The sequence below is a fragment of the Pseudopodoces humilis genome, chromosome 20 (assembly GCF_049639895.1).
Source record: "Pseudopodoces humilis isolate 2021_Gansu_Grassland_sample_001 chromosome 20, ASM4963989v1, whole genome shotgun sequence".
Taxonomy (NCBI): domain Eukaryota; kingdom Metazoa; phylum Chordata; class Aves; order Passeriformes; family Paridae; genus Pseudopodoces; species Pseudopodoces humilis.
In genome coordinates, this window is record NC_142219.1 from 5,093,045 (window position 1) to 5,112,298 (window position 19,254).

Genomic DNA, 19,254 nt, shown 5'->3' on the forward strand with positions numbered 1-19,254 from the left:
CTAAAATTCTGACCAGATAATAACCCCAGCCCAACCTCCATTTCCTATGTTAATAGATCAATTTACATCTTTCTAGCAAAATGGTTTCAGGCTATATTATATAGAAGAAAAAAAGTCGTGCCTTTCTTCTGAAACTGCATTTTGGGAGAGGATTAAGTAGGAAGGAAGGACATGACTCTTTCCAGGGCTTTGTAGTATATTTGCTTCACACAGCAAATTAATATTCTCAATTTTAACTCAGGAGTACATTCTTAATTAGGGTATGAAATGTTTTAAAATTTTCTTCACTTTACAAATGGCTGCTTTTTCAATTAACTGTGCTTCCCCAGCCTCAGGATGATCTTTCTATTAGCAACAGAATGCTTTTGAGTATTTTGTGAATACTAATTCACAAAATTAATTAAATGCAGACTTAACTCTGAAAACATATATTTTACCACAAAAAACCCTGCTGTCTTCCAACTACTGACCGATCACAGCAGGCTTGGCTGGGATCAAGGGGATCAAGTCCTAAAGGCCCAGCAGTCAGAACTGAAGGTAGGAGAGTTAAAAGAAAAAAAAACAAAGTTCTTCATTTTGTATTTTAAATGCTTCAAACACAGAGGGGGATAAAAAAAAGATAAATATCCCAAAGTCCACACAAAGTGGTTGCGGGAGCAGGACTGTGGCACGTCTCTCCCATTGCTCTCAGCCAAAGCTAGCAGAGCCCTTCAAGGTCCCACATGTGCTGTCTGTGTTTCAACTCAAATTAACTATATTTATTTAGATGTAAAAAATCTATCAAAGCAGCACTTAAACGTAACCATATTTCTGCTTTTTTAGACAAATGTTAAAGCTAATAAAAAATGTAGACCGCCTAGTGTCATGCTCGGTGGTGTTACATTAAAACACTGAACAGACCCAAACAGATTTGCTGGAATTGAAAACAAACAGGCACAAAGTGCCCCACTGCAGCATCCGGGCAGCACCTCAGCCTGCAGCCGAGACTCGGCTCCTGCTCGGGAGCTGCCCGTGATGGATGCGCACGTGCATCCCAGGGAGCGGCACCTTCAGCGGTGCCAGAGCAGTTCCTGCCCAAACAGGCAAGGCAAAACTTGGGAAAATGTTACTTCCAAATGACCAGCATGGATCAGACACAATCCTACAGAGAGGGATGTGCCCTACGTGTAAGTCAGGTGTCTTGAAAGGACACAAACACTGAGCAAAAATACTCCTATGACAATGCCTGTGCTGCTACAAAAAATAACCCAACTACAGGAAAGAAACACAGAATGGTGGTGACCATGTATTTTTGCATTAGTATGGATAAAAAAAGTGCAACACTAAGAAAGGAACATTTCTAGACCATCGAGTCTTAAAACTTATTACATCAACTAAGGAAAATGCGTTCCCCCCATCCAGATGCTTTTGTCACTTGCCAGGAGATGAGCAGAACATGAAGTCTTAGAGGAGAGGGCACTGGCAGGGAGAGGAGAAGAAGGGGTGCTGAAGAGGGGAACAGTAAAGCAGTATCATCTAAGATGCTCTCTTTGAAGTATTAAGAAAGTCAGCTTGTAAAAATTAATGGATTAGACCTCCAGCTGTTCAAGTCTCAGCTTTAAATTTAGAAGGCATTTGACTTTGAAACATTGGCACATAAAACATAAAATATATTTAAATTTGTAAAAAAAACCCAAATCCTTTGTATTAAAAGGTCACTAATAACTCAGAATGTTTCAACTGCACCAACACAAAAGCATCTGGCAAATAAAAAGCAGCAAACTACAAAGAATCACAGTATTTTTATATAAGCCAGTCATCTAATCAGTGTGTAAACTGGGTCTATCTACAGAACAGCAAAAATTCAGAATCACATTTTAAAAACCGAGAAATCTAACCAAGACAAGGAAGGTGAGAGCAGACCTTGAATTTCCTGAATGATTCCACAGCTTCACCTATTTAATTTCCACAAGGTTCCCCATGTCCCTTACCCAAGATCTGGTGCACAGCCAGCCATGTTCTGAACAGCCCTCACTAACAGAGGCTCTCACTTAAAAACGCCCCTCAAAAAACGAAACAAGAATAATTCCATATTTAAAAATAAACAACGCACCAATCTTAAATATATCCTGCAAACCTTAATTATGTGTTTACAGGTGCAAACATTGTTGGTTTTAAAGGTGTAGATTTTTCAATGGAAAAGCCAGACCAGCTGGACAGGAAGGCGGATGCCGGCCGGAGCCGCGGCGCGATGGCGAGGTGGGTACCAGCGCCTGACGCCCACCACCCGCACTGCCTGCATCCAACACGCTCCAGTCCAAAACATGCACAAGGAAAACCTATTCTATACTAGAGATAAAACAGGGAATGATCCTCTGCCTACAGTTTGACAGGTCTCTTTCAATATTCTCTATGTGCTTGAGAAATTATGTCATTAAATGGCTTCTGATATTTCAGTAAATTTAGCGTTAACAAAGCATACACGTTAGGCCACCTGAAGATTCATTTTAGAACTGGCTCTGCACTTTCTGAGGAGATTCTCCTCACACTCAGATTTAACAGAAATACACGAGAAACCACTGACTGAAAATGTACAGTAATTTGTCTAGTACTAAAATTTTATATGGCCACATAAAGGCATTTTACTGTACCAAAACCTTTCCCTGGTATAGAACACTACTGAGGCTGGGAGTCAGCTGGTTCAAATAAAAGCAGCCTATTTAGTTTTAGGTTAGACTTTTGTTTGATGCCTTATTCTTTGTTCTACACAAGTAACAACAAATTGTATCTATACACATTGCTAATTAATAATGCTTTTTATCAAAATATTATTTGTAGTTCTATGGTCGAGCATGCCACTAGGTCATTGGTAAATAAAACAGGTATTGTACCTTAAAAATTAAGAGCAGACATGGTGTAATACATCACAGATCCAAATAAATCTATGCTGTCATCCAAGCTCATATATAAATACTAAGTCTAATTCATTTCCTTTTACATCATACATAAAGATCTGAAGCACATTCACACACGGAAACATCTCCCTCAAAGTCTGTCTCATGCACGTCCTCACACCAAGCGTGTGCAGAACAACCCCGTTAAAACTCACCTTGCAACTGAATGGGCCATCAGAAAATTACAGACTTTGGGGCAAGGAAGCGCCAGGATGCAAACCAGATAGGTGATCTGCATTAACTCAAACACAGCTAAATTGTCCACTGAAATGAGAACAGGTAAATCTAGATACCAAAAACAAATAACCAAACAGACAGTGGATGCAAAGGCAAACAGTGGCCACAGTTGTTACTGAAATGCCAATAAATTTACACACTTCCTGCACTAAATATTTTAGTATATCACAGCAAGAGGAAATACTACTGAAAATTCTGTCACTTGCTTTGTCTAATATATGCCATAAAGGTCGACAAGCACACAGCTACAGAATGTTTATAAAACAAAGGAAAATATTTCTAAACTGGACCACTTTCTAGTAGAAAGGATTAAAAATTATTGTCAGTCAAGGTAAACAATGGAGAAATTCTGTCATTCACACAAGGCCAAGCAGGGGCAACCCTTCCAATTAATTTTTTTGAACAGGTTAGAAAAGTTTAAAGCATATTAAATCCAAATCTAACACATACCAAACTCTCTCCCAGCATAAGCAGCAGGAGCATTCTTCCCTCGTCACTCTGCTTGCTAATCCAGATGATTTAATAAAGATGTGAATTTGATATATGTGGAGTTTATTGTGTAACTTCAAGACAAAGGCAACAGCTTCGTTTTTCACTGAACTGTTAAAATTGTGTAAGTTTCAGCAGCCCAGTGAGGCAAACAAAGCAGCATCGGGAATCACAGCCCCCTCGCTGGAAAAGGCGCTGAGGTTTGCTGCTGAACTCGCTTCCACAGCACTCACTACAACGCAGCCGCTCACAGCACATCGCTTGCAGAGAGGGTTCAGTGCCTGAAAAACCTCACCAGAGGTCTGACAAACTCAGTCCCAGTAAACAAACGCAGTCCCTTGGTAAAGCCTCTAAAATAACTAAGCAGTATTTAAAATAAAGCAGGCAGAAGAATGCACTGGAAAGGGAAAGAAAACAAAGGCTCCCGGCCGCATCTGGACCAAATTTGACCTTTGTTAATGTATTTCTAGTAATTCACAGATGTTACACACTGCTCCAGCAAGAGGGTTGCCCTGTGGGCTCATTCCAGTGACAGGTTCAGTGTAATGATGAAATATTAACAAAAACTCACAGATGAAGGCTAACGGTGCCGCGTGGCACGTGCCCGTCAGCCCGGACTGACGAGCCCAACAGCCACCGAGCAGCAAAATATATTCCCACCCTTTCCAATCAACACCTGCACAGTTCTAGGTACATACTGATGTCTTCACCTGACATCTGCAGTATGGGACCTTCAAAATTTCAATTAAAAACTAAAACCAAAACCCCACCAGCACTTTATTATTGGGTTTCTAAAGGATACTAATATATATTTCACTGAAGGGGAAATTGTTCTGGTTTGGTCAAACCAGGAAAATCAAAACCCCATTAAACTGGCCCCGGATTTTTAAGTTAATTTGATCTGGTTATTCTTCATCAGCTATAGCTGTGGTGCTGGAAGTCAAGACAACCCCTCTAGACTCAGTGTTATTTATCTCTCACTCCCAGCTCAAGCTGCTAGGCAAAGGAAAACACAAAATTCTAGAAAGCATTTTCAGCAGAAAAAAACCCCCAAACCCTACCAGCTACTTCACATAAAACATGTTGGTACAAGATACGATGCATCAGAGAAAACTCCTTGCAGAAAACATTTCAGGGCAGAGCCATGTCCAGGCAGCATTACTAATACCACATTCCGGAATGGAACTTGAACGCACGCACAGAGCTCACGGCAGGCCAGCGTCAGAGGTGTCACACCTCACACGGGCACGGGCAGCACCGGTGTCTGCTCTCAGAAACCTCCAGACCCACAGCTCACACAACTGCCAGAGATCAGCTAATCATTTTAATGCCATTATGGGAAAAAAGGTGAGCTTCAAGGAATCTGAGCAGCCATTAAAACAAACATCAAGTTGTTTCCGCCATAACCTGCGCATTAACAGAGTATTTGAGAAGTTCCCGATCCTGCTGTGCTTTGGGGAGCCTGCTCTTTCCTTCATGGCCAGCACTGAAGCCGGACCGTCCAGTCCTGGCACTGGCTGAGCGTGGCATGCAATGGACACAGTGCCCAGCACTGCACCGAGGGGAAGCTGCCCCCGACACCCATCGTCTCTTTCACTGCCTCCCCTTCCTTCACCTCCCCGGCACCTGAGGAGCTGCCGGTGCCAACCGCAGCAGTGCCACACGTCCAATAAATCCCCGACCGCCCGCCCTCTCACGGCAGGTGTAATTCAGAAGCCCCCAACAATGGCTGAAGCCGGGAGGACCCCGGGTCTAAAGCAGCTCTCACTAACGCTGCCCAGCCCCAAAACGGTGCCCACCTTCCAGCACGCCGAGGAACTGCCTGAATTCACAGGAGCGCTGTCTGGAGCCTGCGCATCCACCCAGACACTGGGTTACTGCTGGAACAAACACCACAGCGCAAATCCCAGCCGACTGAGAATGTTTAAAATCTCAGCCCATGCCTAAAGGAAACCTTTTCTTAAATACAGTTTCACACACTCAGGGGTATGGCAATGTTAAGTTAAATTATTTCTACTGACTGAGGTGAACAGCCTGTTTTGTCTCACCCATTGTATCTTTATCATCTCCAACAACAGTTAAAGTAAATTCTCTGTGAGTCTGTATAAATTTCCTCATCCGAGGAACCAGCCCATTCAAATCCCTCAAGTGACTAAAGCATGAACCAACCCGAGCGCCTCTGCATTGTTGTGGAACTGGTTTGCTATTTTATGTTAAGCCTCTGAAATACTAAAACATATCCTTATATAGGAACACTGATTAAATGGTTTTCCTTCCAAGTGATGAACTGTTTTAACACCAACACTGTGGTTATCGCGACCAGAAAGCAATTACTTCTTTCACTAGCTGTTACTAAGAATAGCTGTGATCAAAGTGACTGGAGGAGTGCTGTTAAAAGACGCTGCAGAAGCATCGCTCCGTATGACACACACACACACAAAATATAGATCATTTAAAGCCAAATTACACTTTTAATAAATGTGCTGCTCAGAATTAAATCACTGCTTAGGACTACTTTTTTCATCCAGGAAGTCGAGATCTATAGAAGTTATTATTTCAAAATTTATTTCTAAACACAGCACAGTGTGAGATCTGTGTATCTGTGTATGTGTGTGTGTGTGTGTGAAAGTGCACACGTAACGGGGTGCATGTGGTGTGAGAGATCATATATATGTGCTCGAGCCTGCCAAGGCAGAAGTGACAGGAACTGTGATTTGTGCTAACTAGCTATTGATCCAGTCAGATCTAGATGTTGTGTACAAGAAACAATAAAAGAGAAGGGGCCAGGAAGGATGCTGTGTGCAACTCCCATTTAAAAATGGAAAAGAAGGGCCCCAAACAAACCAATTTATGTCCTTGCCTGGGTGAAGCATGGAGAATGCTGATGGGCTTCCTCGGGTCTGCCGTGCATGCTAAACACTCTGCTCAAAATGAGAGTCTCCTGCGCTGGGCATTAAACATGAACAAAGAGACAAACCGTGGGGGCTAGGATTCACGCTTCAGAAAGCCAAAGCTGCAAAGCCAACCAGAACCAGGTTAGGAAACAGCCCCGTTTCCAAACCAGTTCCCTTCTAATTTCACCAAGAACTTTCTTAACAAAATTACTAAACGTGGAGGGCTGCAAAAAGTCAGTTACTTCTCTACTAAAAGAGGTAATGAAAACAATTCCAAACTACACTGCAGTACCAAAATATCACCTTTCCTAGGCACAGATAATGAGTTTATATTGTGCAAACTGCACACATGTATTTCTTGAACACCAAAACCCACCCGCCTGCCCTAAGATAGCAGGTACAGCATGTGCACCCGTTATAACAATCACACATACAGCTAGGCAGGTTGCAAAATAGGGATTTGATAAGAGAAAATAGAAACCAATTGAATCCATAATCATCCTTATCTCAAACAGAGATAACAGAGGGTTTTCCATTAAAATATTTTTCCTAAACCTGGGGAATTATGATGCCCTTTGGACACATGGAAGGATCAAAAATGACAACTAATGTCAAAATTAAACATCTGTCAACTAAGCAAGTTTTACACTAACAGACCTAAAGCCTTATTTTAAACTGCCTTTCAGTTAAATGAGAAATAATGTTACAAGCTGTTCAGTTCAGTATCACACTGCTCATGGGCTGCAAATGCAAGCAGGGGGCACCCGGACCTGAAGGGGCAGCACTACCACCAGACTCATGTTTCTGTAGTTTGGGAAAACCTCAGTCACACTTTTGGGAAAGTGGCTGGAAGGTTCAGCTGGCACCAGGCTCAGTGGGAGTCCCCTCCTCAGCACTCCGTGCCTGGTGGGGCCCTGCAGGAGCCCCCTCCTCAGCATCCAAGGCCGTACCCCAGGCCCAGGAGCTCAGGTGGGGCTCACTGGGAGCCCCTTTGCTCAGCACCCCGAACTGCCCATTCCCTAAGAGGCACGATAGGGACAGGGCTGGCAGCAGAGATGCCATGGGGCAGTTGTTACCTGGGCCAGTCAGGCATTAGGCACTTTGTTCCTGACACTGGCCCTCCCAGCAGAGCCACCCAGCATCCTGCAACCCCAGTCCAGACCAAGAAGGTGCCTGGCACCCACCAAGAGTGGAGAAGGTGTGGAGCCAGTGTGTGGCCTGAGTACCAGAGCTGCAGCCCCACCATGTCCCCTTCCCCGAGAAGCCGACAACCACCCCTACCCCTGTGCCAGCACCCATGTGGGACAACTGATACCTTCTTTGCTGGGGTTCGGGGGCTTGGGCTTCTCCCAGGGTGCCATGGACTTGTCCTCCTCCTGCCCCTCCATCAGGGCCTTTTCTCCAGGCAGGTACCAGGTGGAGTTGTGCTCCGCCATCAGGGAGTCCAGGTCTATGGTGCTCATGGTGCCCTTGACACCCTCCGAGCAGCAGCTGCCCAGGTCGCTGTCCCCATTCTGCCCCGCACACTCCCCCTTCTTGCTCTTCAACCCCAAGGGCTGGTCTTCCGAGATGCTGAACTGCTGCCGCTGGAGCTGGATCTGTGCCTGCAGGATCTCCAGGGGGTGGATCTCATCCTGGGCCGAGGTGCTTGTGGGGGTCCGCACCTGCTCCATGCTTGGCGTGCCAGGGTGAGCGCCCGCCGTGGTGCTGAGCCCATAGCTGTCGGGGGTCGAGGTAGATGTACTGAGAAGGCCAAGGGCCAGGGGCTTCTGTCCGTTGAGAAGTGCGTGCTCCCCACGGGGCAGCTTGGGCGAACCACCCAGCAGCGGGCTACGGGTGGGCTTGGAGGTGGCATTGTCTGAGCTGGAGGACACCTCGTCCTCGTTGCCATAGCTGGTGCTGACCTCGTCGGGAAAGTCCACGTGTGGGGAGCTGCCGTCTGACTTGGTCACGCTCTGGATGCCGCTGTCCAGGGAGGACATCAGGTCGGGTTGCTCCGCCAGCAACAGTTCACTGCCCTTGCCCCAGGAGGGTGAGGTCAGGGGCTTGTCATGAGGGGTGCCTCCACCGCGCTCAGCGCCCGCAGCCCCCGGCGGGGCCCCCGCCGCCACCGGCACTGCCGGCTGCCCTGGGCTGACACCGGCTCCCCCACCCTCGGCAGCTGAGAACTTCTCAAAAAACGTGCCGGGGCTGACGTGCCCACTGTCCCGTTTCCGGCGACCCCGACCCCGCCCGCCACCCGCCTTCCCCTCGCCACCGGCCACCGGCTCCAGCGCGTAGCCGGGTGAGAGGCTGCTCTCCGCGGGCAGCAGCGGGCCAGTGCCCGCTGCTTTGCCCGTGCCACCCCCACCTACTGGTGGGCCTGCTGGGAAATAGTCCGGGGCAGCAGGTGGCGGGTCAGGCTCGGCCTGGCTGAGCTTGCGCTTGGCCTCGGCCGGGCTCTTCTTGTTGAAGGTGACGTTGAGGTTGGGAGCGCCCAGGCTCGCGATCATGTTTTGGCAGGCAGTGGAGAGAGCAGCCAGGCAGCTCTGCCCGAAGACATTGTCCTTGCTGGCCGCCTTGCTGAAGGAGCCCAGCGAGAGGGCACCCAGCTTGCTGGCAGCGGGCCGCGGTGGGGGTGGCGGGGGAAACTCGGGTGGGGGTGGTGGGTAGGCCCCTGGCGAGGCGCTGAGGGCAGGTGCGGCCCCGTGGGCCGCCGGCTGCCGCGCCGCCGCCGCAAAGGGGAAGCCAGGCTGAGCGGCAAAGTCGGCGGGGCCACGGCGCTCAGCAGGGGCACTGGGCAGAGCCACACCGCTGCCCGGTGACTGCAGCTGCGAGAGGCCACCCATTGTGGGTGTGAAGGGCGGATGGACGCCGGGCGACGGCAGGGCCTGTGCCGGCCCCTCGCCCGCCATCCGCAAGGGCTCCTGTAGCCCCAGCCCACCGGCGCCCGGCCGGAAGAGCACGGCAGGGCCACCCGGCTGCAGGCCCAGCTCGTGGGGGGCTGCCTCGCCTGGTAGGCCAGGTGCCGCCAAGCGCCTCGGCAGCAGTTCCCCAGGCGGCGGCGGCCCTGCGAACCAGGCGCTGTCGGGGGCCAGGTGCGGTGCCGGCGCATCGAAGCTGCGGCCGCCACCAGCCTCCCGCTCGAAGGCTGGCGGGGGAAGGCCGCCGGGTGCGCCCACCTCACCGTGATGCCCCAGCTGCTGCAGACTGGGCGGCCGCAGGCGCTGCTGGCTTCGCGAGGCCATCTGCTTCATCACCAGGGCCGCGTTCTGGCGCTGCGCCAGCGCCGGGTGCTCAGGGCCGCCGTGTGGCAATGGGCCCCCAAAGGCCTCGGGTGCCGGCGGGGTGAACTCGCCCGGCAGGCCAGGGTAGGCCGTCGGGGAAAGGTGACTCTCCATGGCCGGGCCGTGCATGCCGCCGCCCCAGGAGGCGCAGCGCTCGACGCCAGGAGTGTTGGGGAAGTCAAACCGCGGCCTCTTGGCGACGCTCACGTAGGGGGCATCGAAGTGCTGCAGTCTTTGATTTGGTGGCTGTTGTGGAGGAGGGTGCTGCATATTAAACACGGGGTCGGTGTAGGGATGCATATTCCTGTTCTCCAGTCTGTGAATAGGGTATTCAAACTGTGCATGCTGGTTCTGCATTATGGGCCCATTGTCCTGCAGGTTGGAGTTGGGAGCGTTGGCTTCTGTTTGCTGTTGCCTAGGGATGGCTGGCGGGCAGGAGTTCTGTCTGGCCAGCAAGCCCGGCGGCTGCTGCGGTGGTTGCGGTGGTGGTGGCGGCTGCTGCTGCTGCTGCATCAGCGGGTGCCTGGCGCTGGCCCCCGGCTCCAGACTGGCCGACATCTTCCGCGCCCCCCCGAAGCGCTCGAAGAAGACGCCGTGCTGCTGCGGCGGGTGCGCCTTGGCCACGGCCATGCCCGGCGCCCGGGGCAGGGCGGGCGCCCCCGCGAAGCTGCCGCCCGCCGGCACCTGCCTCCCGCCGCCGTAGTGCGGCAGCTGCCCCTCAGGCTCCGACGGGGAGAAGACGGGCAGCTCGAAGTGACTGGCAGGGCCGTCGCCAGGGTAATTGTATTCCAGCGAGTCCACGCCGCCCTGCGCCGGCAGCCGCCGCGGCTCCAGGCCGGGGGGGTCGGAAGAGCCGGCCGCCGGCAGCCCGTGGAAGGAGGCAGCGCGGTTGGGGGACTGGTCGAGGGGCAGGCAGGGCGCCGGCACGGCGTGGCTGGCGGCGCCGGCGCCGTGGTGCTGGAAATCGGGCAAGGTCCCGGGGCGCTGCTGCCCGAAGCCCTCGCCGCCCTGGCCTTCGGCCATGTGCTCGTAGCCGTCGGCGAACGCCGTCTGCCCGCCTAGCGCGCCGCTGTAGCCCAGAAGGCGCCCGCCGTGCACGCAGGAGGCGCCGGGGTCGGGCCCGAAGCCGCCGCCGAAGTGCGGGGGGTGCTGGTGAGGGTGGGGGGCGCCGCCGGGGCCGCCGTGCGGCTGCTGTCCGCCGAAGAAGCCGTGCACAGGCGGCTGCATGCCGCCGCCGTGCAGCTCGGCGGGGCCGCGGCCCGGGAAGCCGTAGCCGTCCCCGGCCAGGCTCATGTTCATGCCCAGGAGGGGCGGATCGCCGAGCGCTCCCAAGGCCGGGTCCGCCGGTGCCGGGCCGCCGCCGGGAAAGGCCGGCGCCTTGAAGTGCGCGCTCATGCTCAGTCCGGGCTGGCCGAAGCCCCGCTCCGCCTGCCCGCCGCTCCGGCCGCTGTTCTGCGGCTCGAACTGCTCCAGCCCGAACATCCTGCGCGGCTCCTCAGCAGGGCATGGCTGCTCCGCGCCGCTCCGCCGTCCCGCTGCCCGCCGCTCCCCGCTGCTCCGCTCCGCGCCACTCGGCCGCCCCCGCTCACATCCTGCCGCGCCGCCGGCACCGGCCGCTCGCCCGCGCTCACCCCGCCGCTCGCCGCTCGCTGCTGCCCGAGGGCCGACGGGGCGGGGGGGCGCCGCCCCCAGGCTCCGGCGCCCGGGAGCTGCGCGCCGCATCGCCGGCCGGCCGCGCGCCCCCGCGGCGCGCAGCCCTCGGGCGGCGCCGGGGCCGGGGCGCGGGGCCGGGCGGGCGCTGCGAGGGCTGCGCCGCGCTCCCCGCGCGCTGCCGCGCTCTCACCCAGCGCTGGCGGAGCAGCAACAAGTTTTGCATTTCAGCGATGAATTTCAGCCATCGGGGCTGCGCCAATGAGCGCCGCGGTCCGGGGCGGGGCTGCCGTTAAGGTGGCTCCGCCGCCGGCCCCGCCCCCCCCCCCCCCCGCCCCCCACCGCCCCCCGTGCCCGGCGGCGCCGCTGCTCCAGCGGCGCTCGGAGCGCGGGCGGACGGGGAGGTGCGCGGTGCCTCGAGGTCCCGGAGCGGGGTCCCGGAGCGGGGCGGGGGGCACTGGAGCTGGGACCAAGTGGCGGGTGTGGGGAACCACGGGCCGCGCTGCCCGCCGGGGCGAAACACGCCCGGCAGCCCCGAGCCCGGGAACAGGAGCCTCGAGCCGGGCACCGCACGGAGCCTCGCGGGGAGCGGGCGCTGCGGCAGCGGGGAGAGTCACAACCCCGTTCCCACGGAGGGACAAGCACCCACCAGCCCCGGGGGCCCACAGATCGCCGGCGGGACACGGTGCTTCAGGTGCTCGCGGATGCACATGTCGATAGTTTAAAGAAATAGTAATGAATATTGCTCCCACCAAAAAAAATGAGATCTATAAATAAGCGGCTGAGGACTGTTTGTATATAGCAGGAGAGTTTTAACGGGATTTTTTTCTGCAGGATCAGGATGCTGCGCTGTGATTAAATATTGATTTTGTGTAATTAGTTTTCATGTGAACTATCCTCCTTGCTGATGGCCTGGAGATTTCAGAAGTGGCGAAGAAATGGAATTGGACGTGGAAATTATTACTTAGCGAAGTGACAAGGGGGGAAGAGGGGGGCGCGGGGCTGGAGCTGCGGGGCGGGCACCGGGGTGGAAAAAGCAGGACGCGCGGCGCGACCGCGGCACAAAGGAACGAAGGGGATGTCTCGGTCCTCGCTACGGGAACGGCGGCAACATTGGGAGGGACGGAGGGAGAGACGAGCCCGCCGGCCCCTGCGCCGCGTCCCTGCATAGGGGCAGCGGTCCGGACCGACGGCTGTGCCGGCCGGGACCCCGCACCCGGCGCGGCTCCGGGTCAGAGGCGGGCCCGCGCCCGGGGCTCCCCCAGCGCCGCCGCCGTCGCACCCCCTCTGCGCCCGCGTGCGCGCCGCCGGCGCGGCTCTCCCGAACGGGCACAGCGCCCCCTGGCGCCCGCCCGGCGCTCGCCGCACCCCCCCCGGGCGGAGAGACCCCGCCCCGTGCCCCCGCTCCGTGTCCCCGCCGGGCGGAGGGGCCCCGCTCCGTGCCCCGCTCCGTGTCCCCGCCGGGCGGAGGGGCCCCGCTCCGTGCCCCGCTCCGTGTCCCCGCTGGGCGGAGGGGCCCCGCTCCGGCCCAGGGTCCGTGCTCCCGTTCCGCCCGGGCGGCGGGCAGTCGGGCCGGACGGGGCGGGCCGGGACCCGCTAGCATTCCTCGCCGCGGAAGGACAGGGTCGGCTGCGGGGGATGTCGGGCGGAGTCGCCGGGAGCGGATGCTCGGATCCGTCTTGGGGCACCGGCGCCGCCGCCACTCCCTTTCCCGGCCCGTCCTGCCGCTTTTCTGGGGGCCCTGGGCGGGCAGCCCACCGCCCCGGGATGTCGCCGCTCCCTCCCGAGCCTCTCCTTCCCATGGGCACAGAACGGCCCTGAACCCAGCGGCGATGTCATCCCCGGGGCTGCACCCCGGACCTCGAGTCCGTGCGCCGCACCAGGGCTCAGCCCCGCTCCCTCCAGAGCCACCGCAGTCTCCTGCATGAGGAGGAGAGGGAAGAGGGAGAAGTCTCGCTGGAGAGGGAAATCTCATCTCCACCCATGGCTTGGGCCAGCTCGCCCAGCACCACTCCTTCTGCGGACTTTGGTGGGAGCCAGATGGTGTCTATAGCTGGACAATGGCAAACATGAAAATAATCTCAGCCTAAGTATTCTGACACTAAAAACAGTGAATTGCTTGGAATGGCAAGGTCGGATACCAGCTGCAGAGTTCTGCTGGCCCGTGGTGTGCGTGTGGGAAGGTGGCCCAGCTCGTTTCTAACCTGAGATGTGCTCTGGGGCTGCCAACCTGCCCCACAGCTCCTGGTGTCCGGCACGGGGCTGGGAGCGCTGATGGGAGGGTGGCCCTGGGCTGTGGCCAGCACTGTCAGGTCACTTGTGTCACAAAGGGTCGCAGTCCCCAGCCAAGGAGAAGGAAGACTCTTAATCAGACCAAGCAGTGAAAAGTGTATTTTATAAAACATATTTTTACTTTCATTCTTGGGGTTTTGGTCATCTTGGGGGAAGCAAGGAAAGGCATTATTTAAATAGCTGTAGCTGCTGGGGATTATTTTCTAAATTAACAATAGTAATTGTGCCTGCCAAATCCAAAGTTGAGGGGATTCATTTATTTCATCTCTCCAGACAATAGCACAATTTTGGGTTTCATATTGCAAGTTCTGAAAACCAAATAGTGGGACTGATGTTTTAAAAAAAATAATTGAAACAACATCAGTTCATCAGACTTAAATCCAGTTCTTTCCACTGTGTCAGTTTAACTTGCACTGAGAAAAGTTGCTGCTCAGCAAAAAAAAGAAAAAAAAATTCCTTTTTAACAAAATGAATGCATCATACATAAAACATCACGGACCATACAATTAGTAAGCAAATGTAAGAGTTCAGCTGAGTTCATAATTATTCAGCAAACCTATTCAGAATGATTTTTTCTCCCTGCAGCAATCTACTGTGTGGGCTCATTACCACTGAAAATCTAACGAAGAAACCACCACAGAAACTGCACAAAATAAGCCCATATGCTCGAGACACTTTAGCTCAGCCAGCCCTTAACAAGAACCTCTTAAACACTGACATGGAGGGAACCCAAGCTCACTTCTCTGCAGTGTTTGCACTCCCAGCTCTCCAAAGGTGTCCTGTCCTTAGGGCAGCTCCAGGTTGTAGGCACTCCCTTGTCCTCTGTGGTGCCACCAGCGCCTGCTCCGTGTCACAGAGGCCCCAGAGATGGGCCCTGTCCCTGGAGCAGAGGCTCCCAACAGCCACGTCACAAAAGAGCTGAAGGTCTTCTCTTTGCAGGGGTTTCCCTTCCTAGCAGGGATATTCGGTGAAAGGAATTGTAATATTTTGAAGGACAGGTCTCCAAATCTGGCAGCTGACATTTTCAGGAAAGTTTTAAGCATTTCTGCCTGGTACAGTTTTGAGAAACTGTTGTATCTCCTGTCTCTCAAACTACAGCGAACGTGGTGGTGGAAGGGACACAGGAGGCGAATGTATAAAATCATTTGATGAGCTTGTGAGTGCAGGGAGCGCAGAGCCAGCTCCTGAGGGAAGGTGTTGCTCCACAGGGGATAGTGAGCTCCTGAGAACAGAAGCGTTTTTGGGTGTGGAAGGGCTCTGTTCTGGGCAGGTCACAGGGCCCAGCATGGCTCAGGCTGTGCCCAGAGCAGGCAGACCTGCTCTGCACATGGTGCCTCACAGGGATTTGCTGCCAGCACAGTCACACTGCTGAGCTGGGAGGCACCAGCTAAAAAACAACATGTAGGGATTTCCAGCAATCTGACTTCTGCCACACCTTGTCCTTCCCTGCCTGAGTGTCTGGAGGTGACTTGGTTTGTAATTGAGATTAAAGACAATTTCATGTGCAAAACCTGATTTGCATTCAGTTTCCAGGAGGTTCACCTTGCCAGTGTAAAAATTTCATGCTTAATTTTACCAACAATGTGGGTTCTGGAAAGACTGAACCAAATTCCTTCAGACGCTTTACTGCTTCCCATTTTTAAAAATGCATAGCTGAATAATCAGAGTTAAGGGACTAAAGCCACCTCAGTCATTTCCCATAGGGTTAAACAGAAATTTCAGAACTCAGCCCTTCAGAGGGATTTTCCTGTTATGGTTCTTCTGCAAGGTTGGTTCAGTTGGTTTTAGTTCCTTTACATGGCTGCAACTTCAAGCTGTGTATTTTTCTTGTTTGGGTTTACAGGTTCCTCAGTATGTTTCATGATATTTTCACAATATCAGTAGACTTTTCCTTGCTGCAAACAGCTTTTTTTTTTTTGGCCAATTTAATATATTGTGTGCCCTTTATGCCACTTAGGTGAAAACTCTTACAGCACATGGGGTGCTTTGGTGTACATATAATGAACACCAAAAATATGTTTTGATTGAACATATAATTTGAATAATTAAAAAATAGGACAGTGCTAAAATCATACAACACTGAGAGCGTACATTAATAAAAACATAGAAAACCCTAAAGCAACTTTTTATGTCCATAGCACAGTTCACTTCTTGGACTTTTATTTTTTTCCTTTAAATTCCCATCTCTAAAACACATGTGTAGGATCAGACATTTCCTTGGGAAAAGGATACTATAAAAAAAATAAAATATGTATTTATATGTGTGTGTGTGTGTATATATATATATATATATGCAGCCCAACAGAAATAGACAGAGTAATGAATTAGTTTGGCTACAGGAACAGTAAAAGTTTTATGTTTCCTAAAATAGCTCAGTGAAACATAAATAACAAAATGGCACCTCTCTCTATGGCTAATCAGTGTTTAACTCTCCTCAGTGTTTTATGGTGGAGTTTGTGTGACCAACTTTGTTCTGCTGTTTCCCTAAACTTGAACCAGGTGGGAATTTATGTAAACGTGGTGGAGCAAGAACAATCTTTGAGCATCTGGAAAGTCTGGCTCACTGTGGGTGATGCCAGAAAACCACCAAAGTTAATTCATTTTTCATCATCTTATAAATTGAATTACTGTGAGAGAGCCAGAGGGTGTTTTATAAAGTCCTGATGACTTAATTTCCCCTAAGTATTAGCTTCACGAGAGCACTCGCCTTGGTGCTTCCTCTCCTCATCCTGCCGTCCCCTGGGATGCCACACGCCGATGTCAGGACAGTGCTGGGGTGGCTTTGGGAGTCACAGTTCTCGGGAGGTCCCCACTGGGGACCGGGTTGGCTTCTCCTGGAGAACCGCCCCAGGGCTGCGTGTCTGAGCATCCCCCGCATGCCGCTGTCCCCTGCTGACCGCTGCCATCCATCCCATTCCGGCCGTGCCCGGGGGACACGCTGGCTCTGCTGGAGAACACACTGCACGTCCCGCAGCCACCGGGATGCTCCAGACCGTGGGGCCCAGAATTTTATTGTCACCAGGTAAACAAAGCTGCTCCTGTGTTTATTATTTATGGTGTTTCTTCATAAGGTTTAACAGCATGACGTGCGTTCCTGAGCCACTGGTGAACCTTGGCTCACAGACCCGACTTTTCCAATTTAAATCAAGTGTGCCGGCCCACACACGGTAGTGAAGAGGCATCCCAAGGCAGGGAGCACCAGGTCCGGCAGCATGAATTCACCTGTCCCGCTTAAACAATTATTTGCTTTCCAGCAGGAATTACTCCGGCACTCCTGGTTGCTCCACACAGCTTGTCCGGCTGCCCCTGCCCCTCGCCGAAAACCTCCCCCAAACCTCCCATTTCCCCGCCAGAGGCACAAAGGGTTAACGATCTCCTGCTGCCCAAAAGCATCGCTCCTCCACCATCACGGCCCCTCAGAATCTGTACAAAGGGCCTGATTTAATCCGGGTTGCAGACGACTCACATTGTACTCGCAGCCTCGGAGTGATGTCGGGTGATCAGGTTTCCAACTAATATCCAAGGCACAGCCCGAGCACTGAGCGGGAACAAAGGCACCTTTGTTACTGAAGAAAAAAAAATCCCCTGAAGATATTAGCAGTGCAGTAGAGTTCAAACTGTTAAATGATTCAAATATTATTTAATGAATACATTTGAAATGAGGTCTCACAACCCAGAACACTTTTTAGATCATCATTTACAAAGAGCCGCCTCTTCGCTTACTTCTTTATGAAGTTGCTGCTTTCAGATTTCAATTATGGTCATTTTGCTTCCAGCCTTTTTCAGGGACTTCCCATGTTGGTGTAGCTCGGTTCTTTTTATGGTACAGTTTAGCCAGTGACTACTGGGTTTTTCAGAAGTCCTGATAATCACATTCCTTTAATTTACCTTGGACTGTGTTTCTGTGTGAGAAACAGGGAGACAGAGCCTTTTGCAAAAGAAGCAACAGCATCAGGTGTTGTTCTAGAGGGTGCTAAAGCCAAGTTTATAAAACAGAAATTTGGTAAATAAGCATATCAAGATTTTAGCTGGGATTGGAAAAGCTCTATAGTTCAGGTTCAACAAATACCTCTAATATCTTGTGTGTCTTGGATATGCAATTCTAAATCAGAAAGCCATGTAATTTTAGAGAGAAAAATTAAAGAATAAAGGTAGATGGAGTTCAGGAAAGAAACAATGTCTCCAACTTGAGGAATAAAGTTTTAAAATTAAATTAGGGCTTACTGTTCTTATAGCAATGAGAAGTCCATGGCTGCTCTGAAGCACAGACAGCAGATACTGTCCCTAAAGGGTAACAGCAGCACAGCTGGGGCTGTGCTGGTGCCTGCTGAGAGGTTTTTAAAAAATACAGCTTAAGTAGCAAAAATGGCCAAAGGAGCACCAGAACAGAGTGACTGCAAGTATCAGAACAAGTACCAGCATACCAGCAAAAAAAAAAGGCACAGGGCAGTGGCAGAAATACGTCCAGACACTGTCTTCAGGAGCACTGCAAAGAAACCACATCCCCTCACACCAGGCACCCTCCTGGCTCTACTGCCAGGGCTGGGACCTCAAATAGCCCCTGCTGAGGAGACAGGGACAGCAATGCAGGATTTCACTTAACTCACATTAAGGGTCCTCATTCAGGTGATGCCTCAGGTAGAAGCAATTGAAAATCTGCCTCCTAAATCAGGGCTTGACACATTATCATTATAATCTTTGAAGCTCCTGTGCATGCCAGAACATTGTTTGTGGTAGGGTTTGCACACTGAATTCTGCCCACAGCAGGCAACAAGGAGAAGAGGAGGCTCCCAGGAATGGAATGTCTGCAGCCATCACTCTGGATAATCTCTGCTTCCTGACAATTATATGCTCTTGATTAAATTTCATTTTCCATATCAATTCAAGCAAGTAGAAAGTCTTTCATTAAAAATCACGAAACTTCAAAGAAAATCTTTTCCCAATGACTTTATCAAGACACAATTCAATGGAGAAGACTCTTGAATTGTATCAACTGAATAAAAACCACAGCAACAGCCTTGTACCTCAGATTTTGCCATAAAACCACAGCACATTTCAAGGACATGATGTAGCTCCTAAACACGGCTGAATTGACTGAGGCTCGGAAATGCAGACTAAATTGTCTTATGGGACATTTTCAGACTGCTCAGAGTATTTAGAAAGGCCTGAGAGTGGAAAATCCCAGGAGACCCAAAATCTCAGCAGATTTTTTCCCCTGACATTTCTCAGTCTACATGTAAAGGTAAAAGACAGAAATCATTCTCCTTCCTCTTCAGTGATTAAAAATCCTCAAGAAAAAAAGCAAATTCCTTGCATATCCCCTTTAGATCACACTTGTGTAAAGCCAAGTGATGGATTTCAAAGGTTACTGCTGGAATATGGTTCACAGCAGTCTATTGCAGTGAGTAACTATCACGTTTACATATCCATTATATCAAAACTACGTTACACTTCCACTGCTTCCTGTTGGTTCACCATCTGGAAGCTAAACAA

At 51.9% G+C, this 19,254-nt stretch overlaps 1 protein-coding gene across 1 annotated transcript in view; it reads right to left on the reverse strand.

The window, feature by feature from the left end:
* MN1 (MN1 proto-oncogene, transcriptional regulator) overlaps positions 1-11,359 on the reverse strand; it is a 34,251-nt gene extending 22,892 nt beyond the window's left edge. The window contains exon 1 of the mRNA XM_005524584.3: positions 7,869-11,359. Coding sequence (XP_005524641.2) covers positions 7,869-11,301 — 3,433 coding nt within the window. The 5' untranslated portion in view covers positions 11,302-11,359. The remainder of the gene's footprint in view (positions 1-7,868) is intronic.
* Between the last annotated feature and the right edge of the window lie 7,895 nt (positions 11,360-19,254).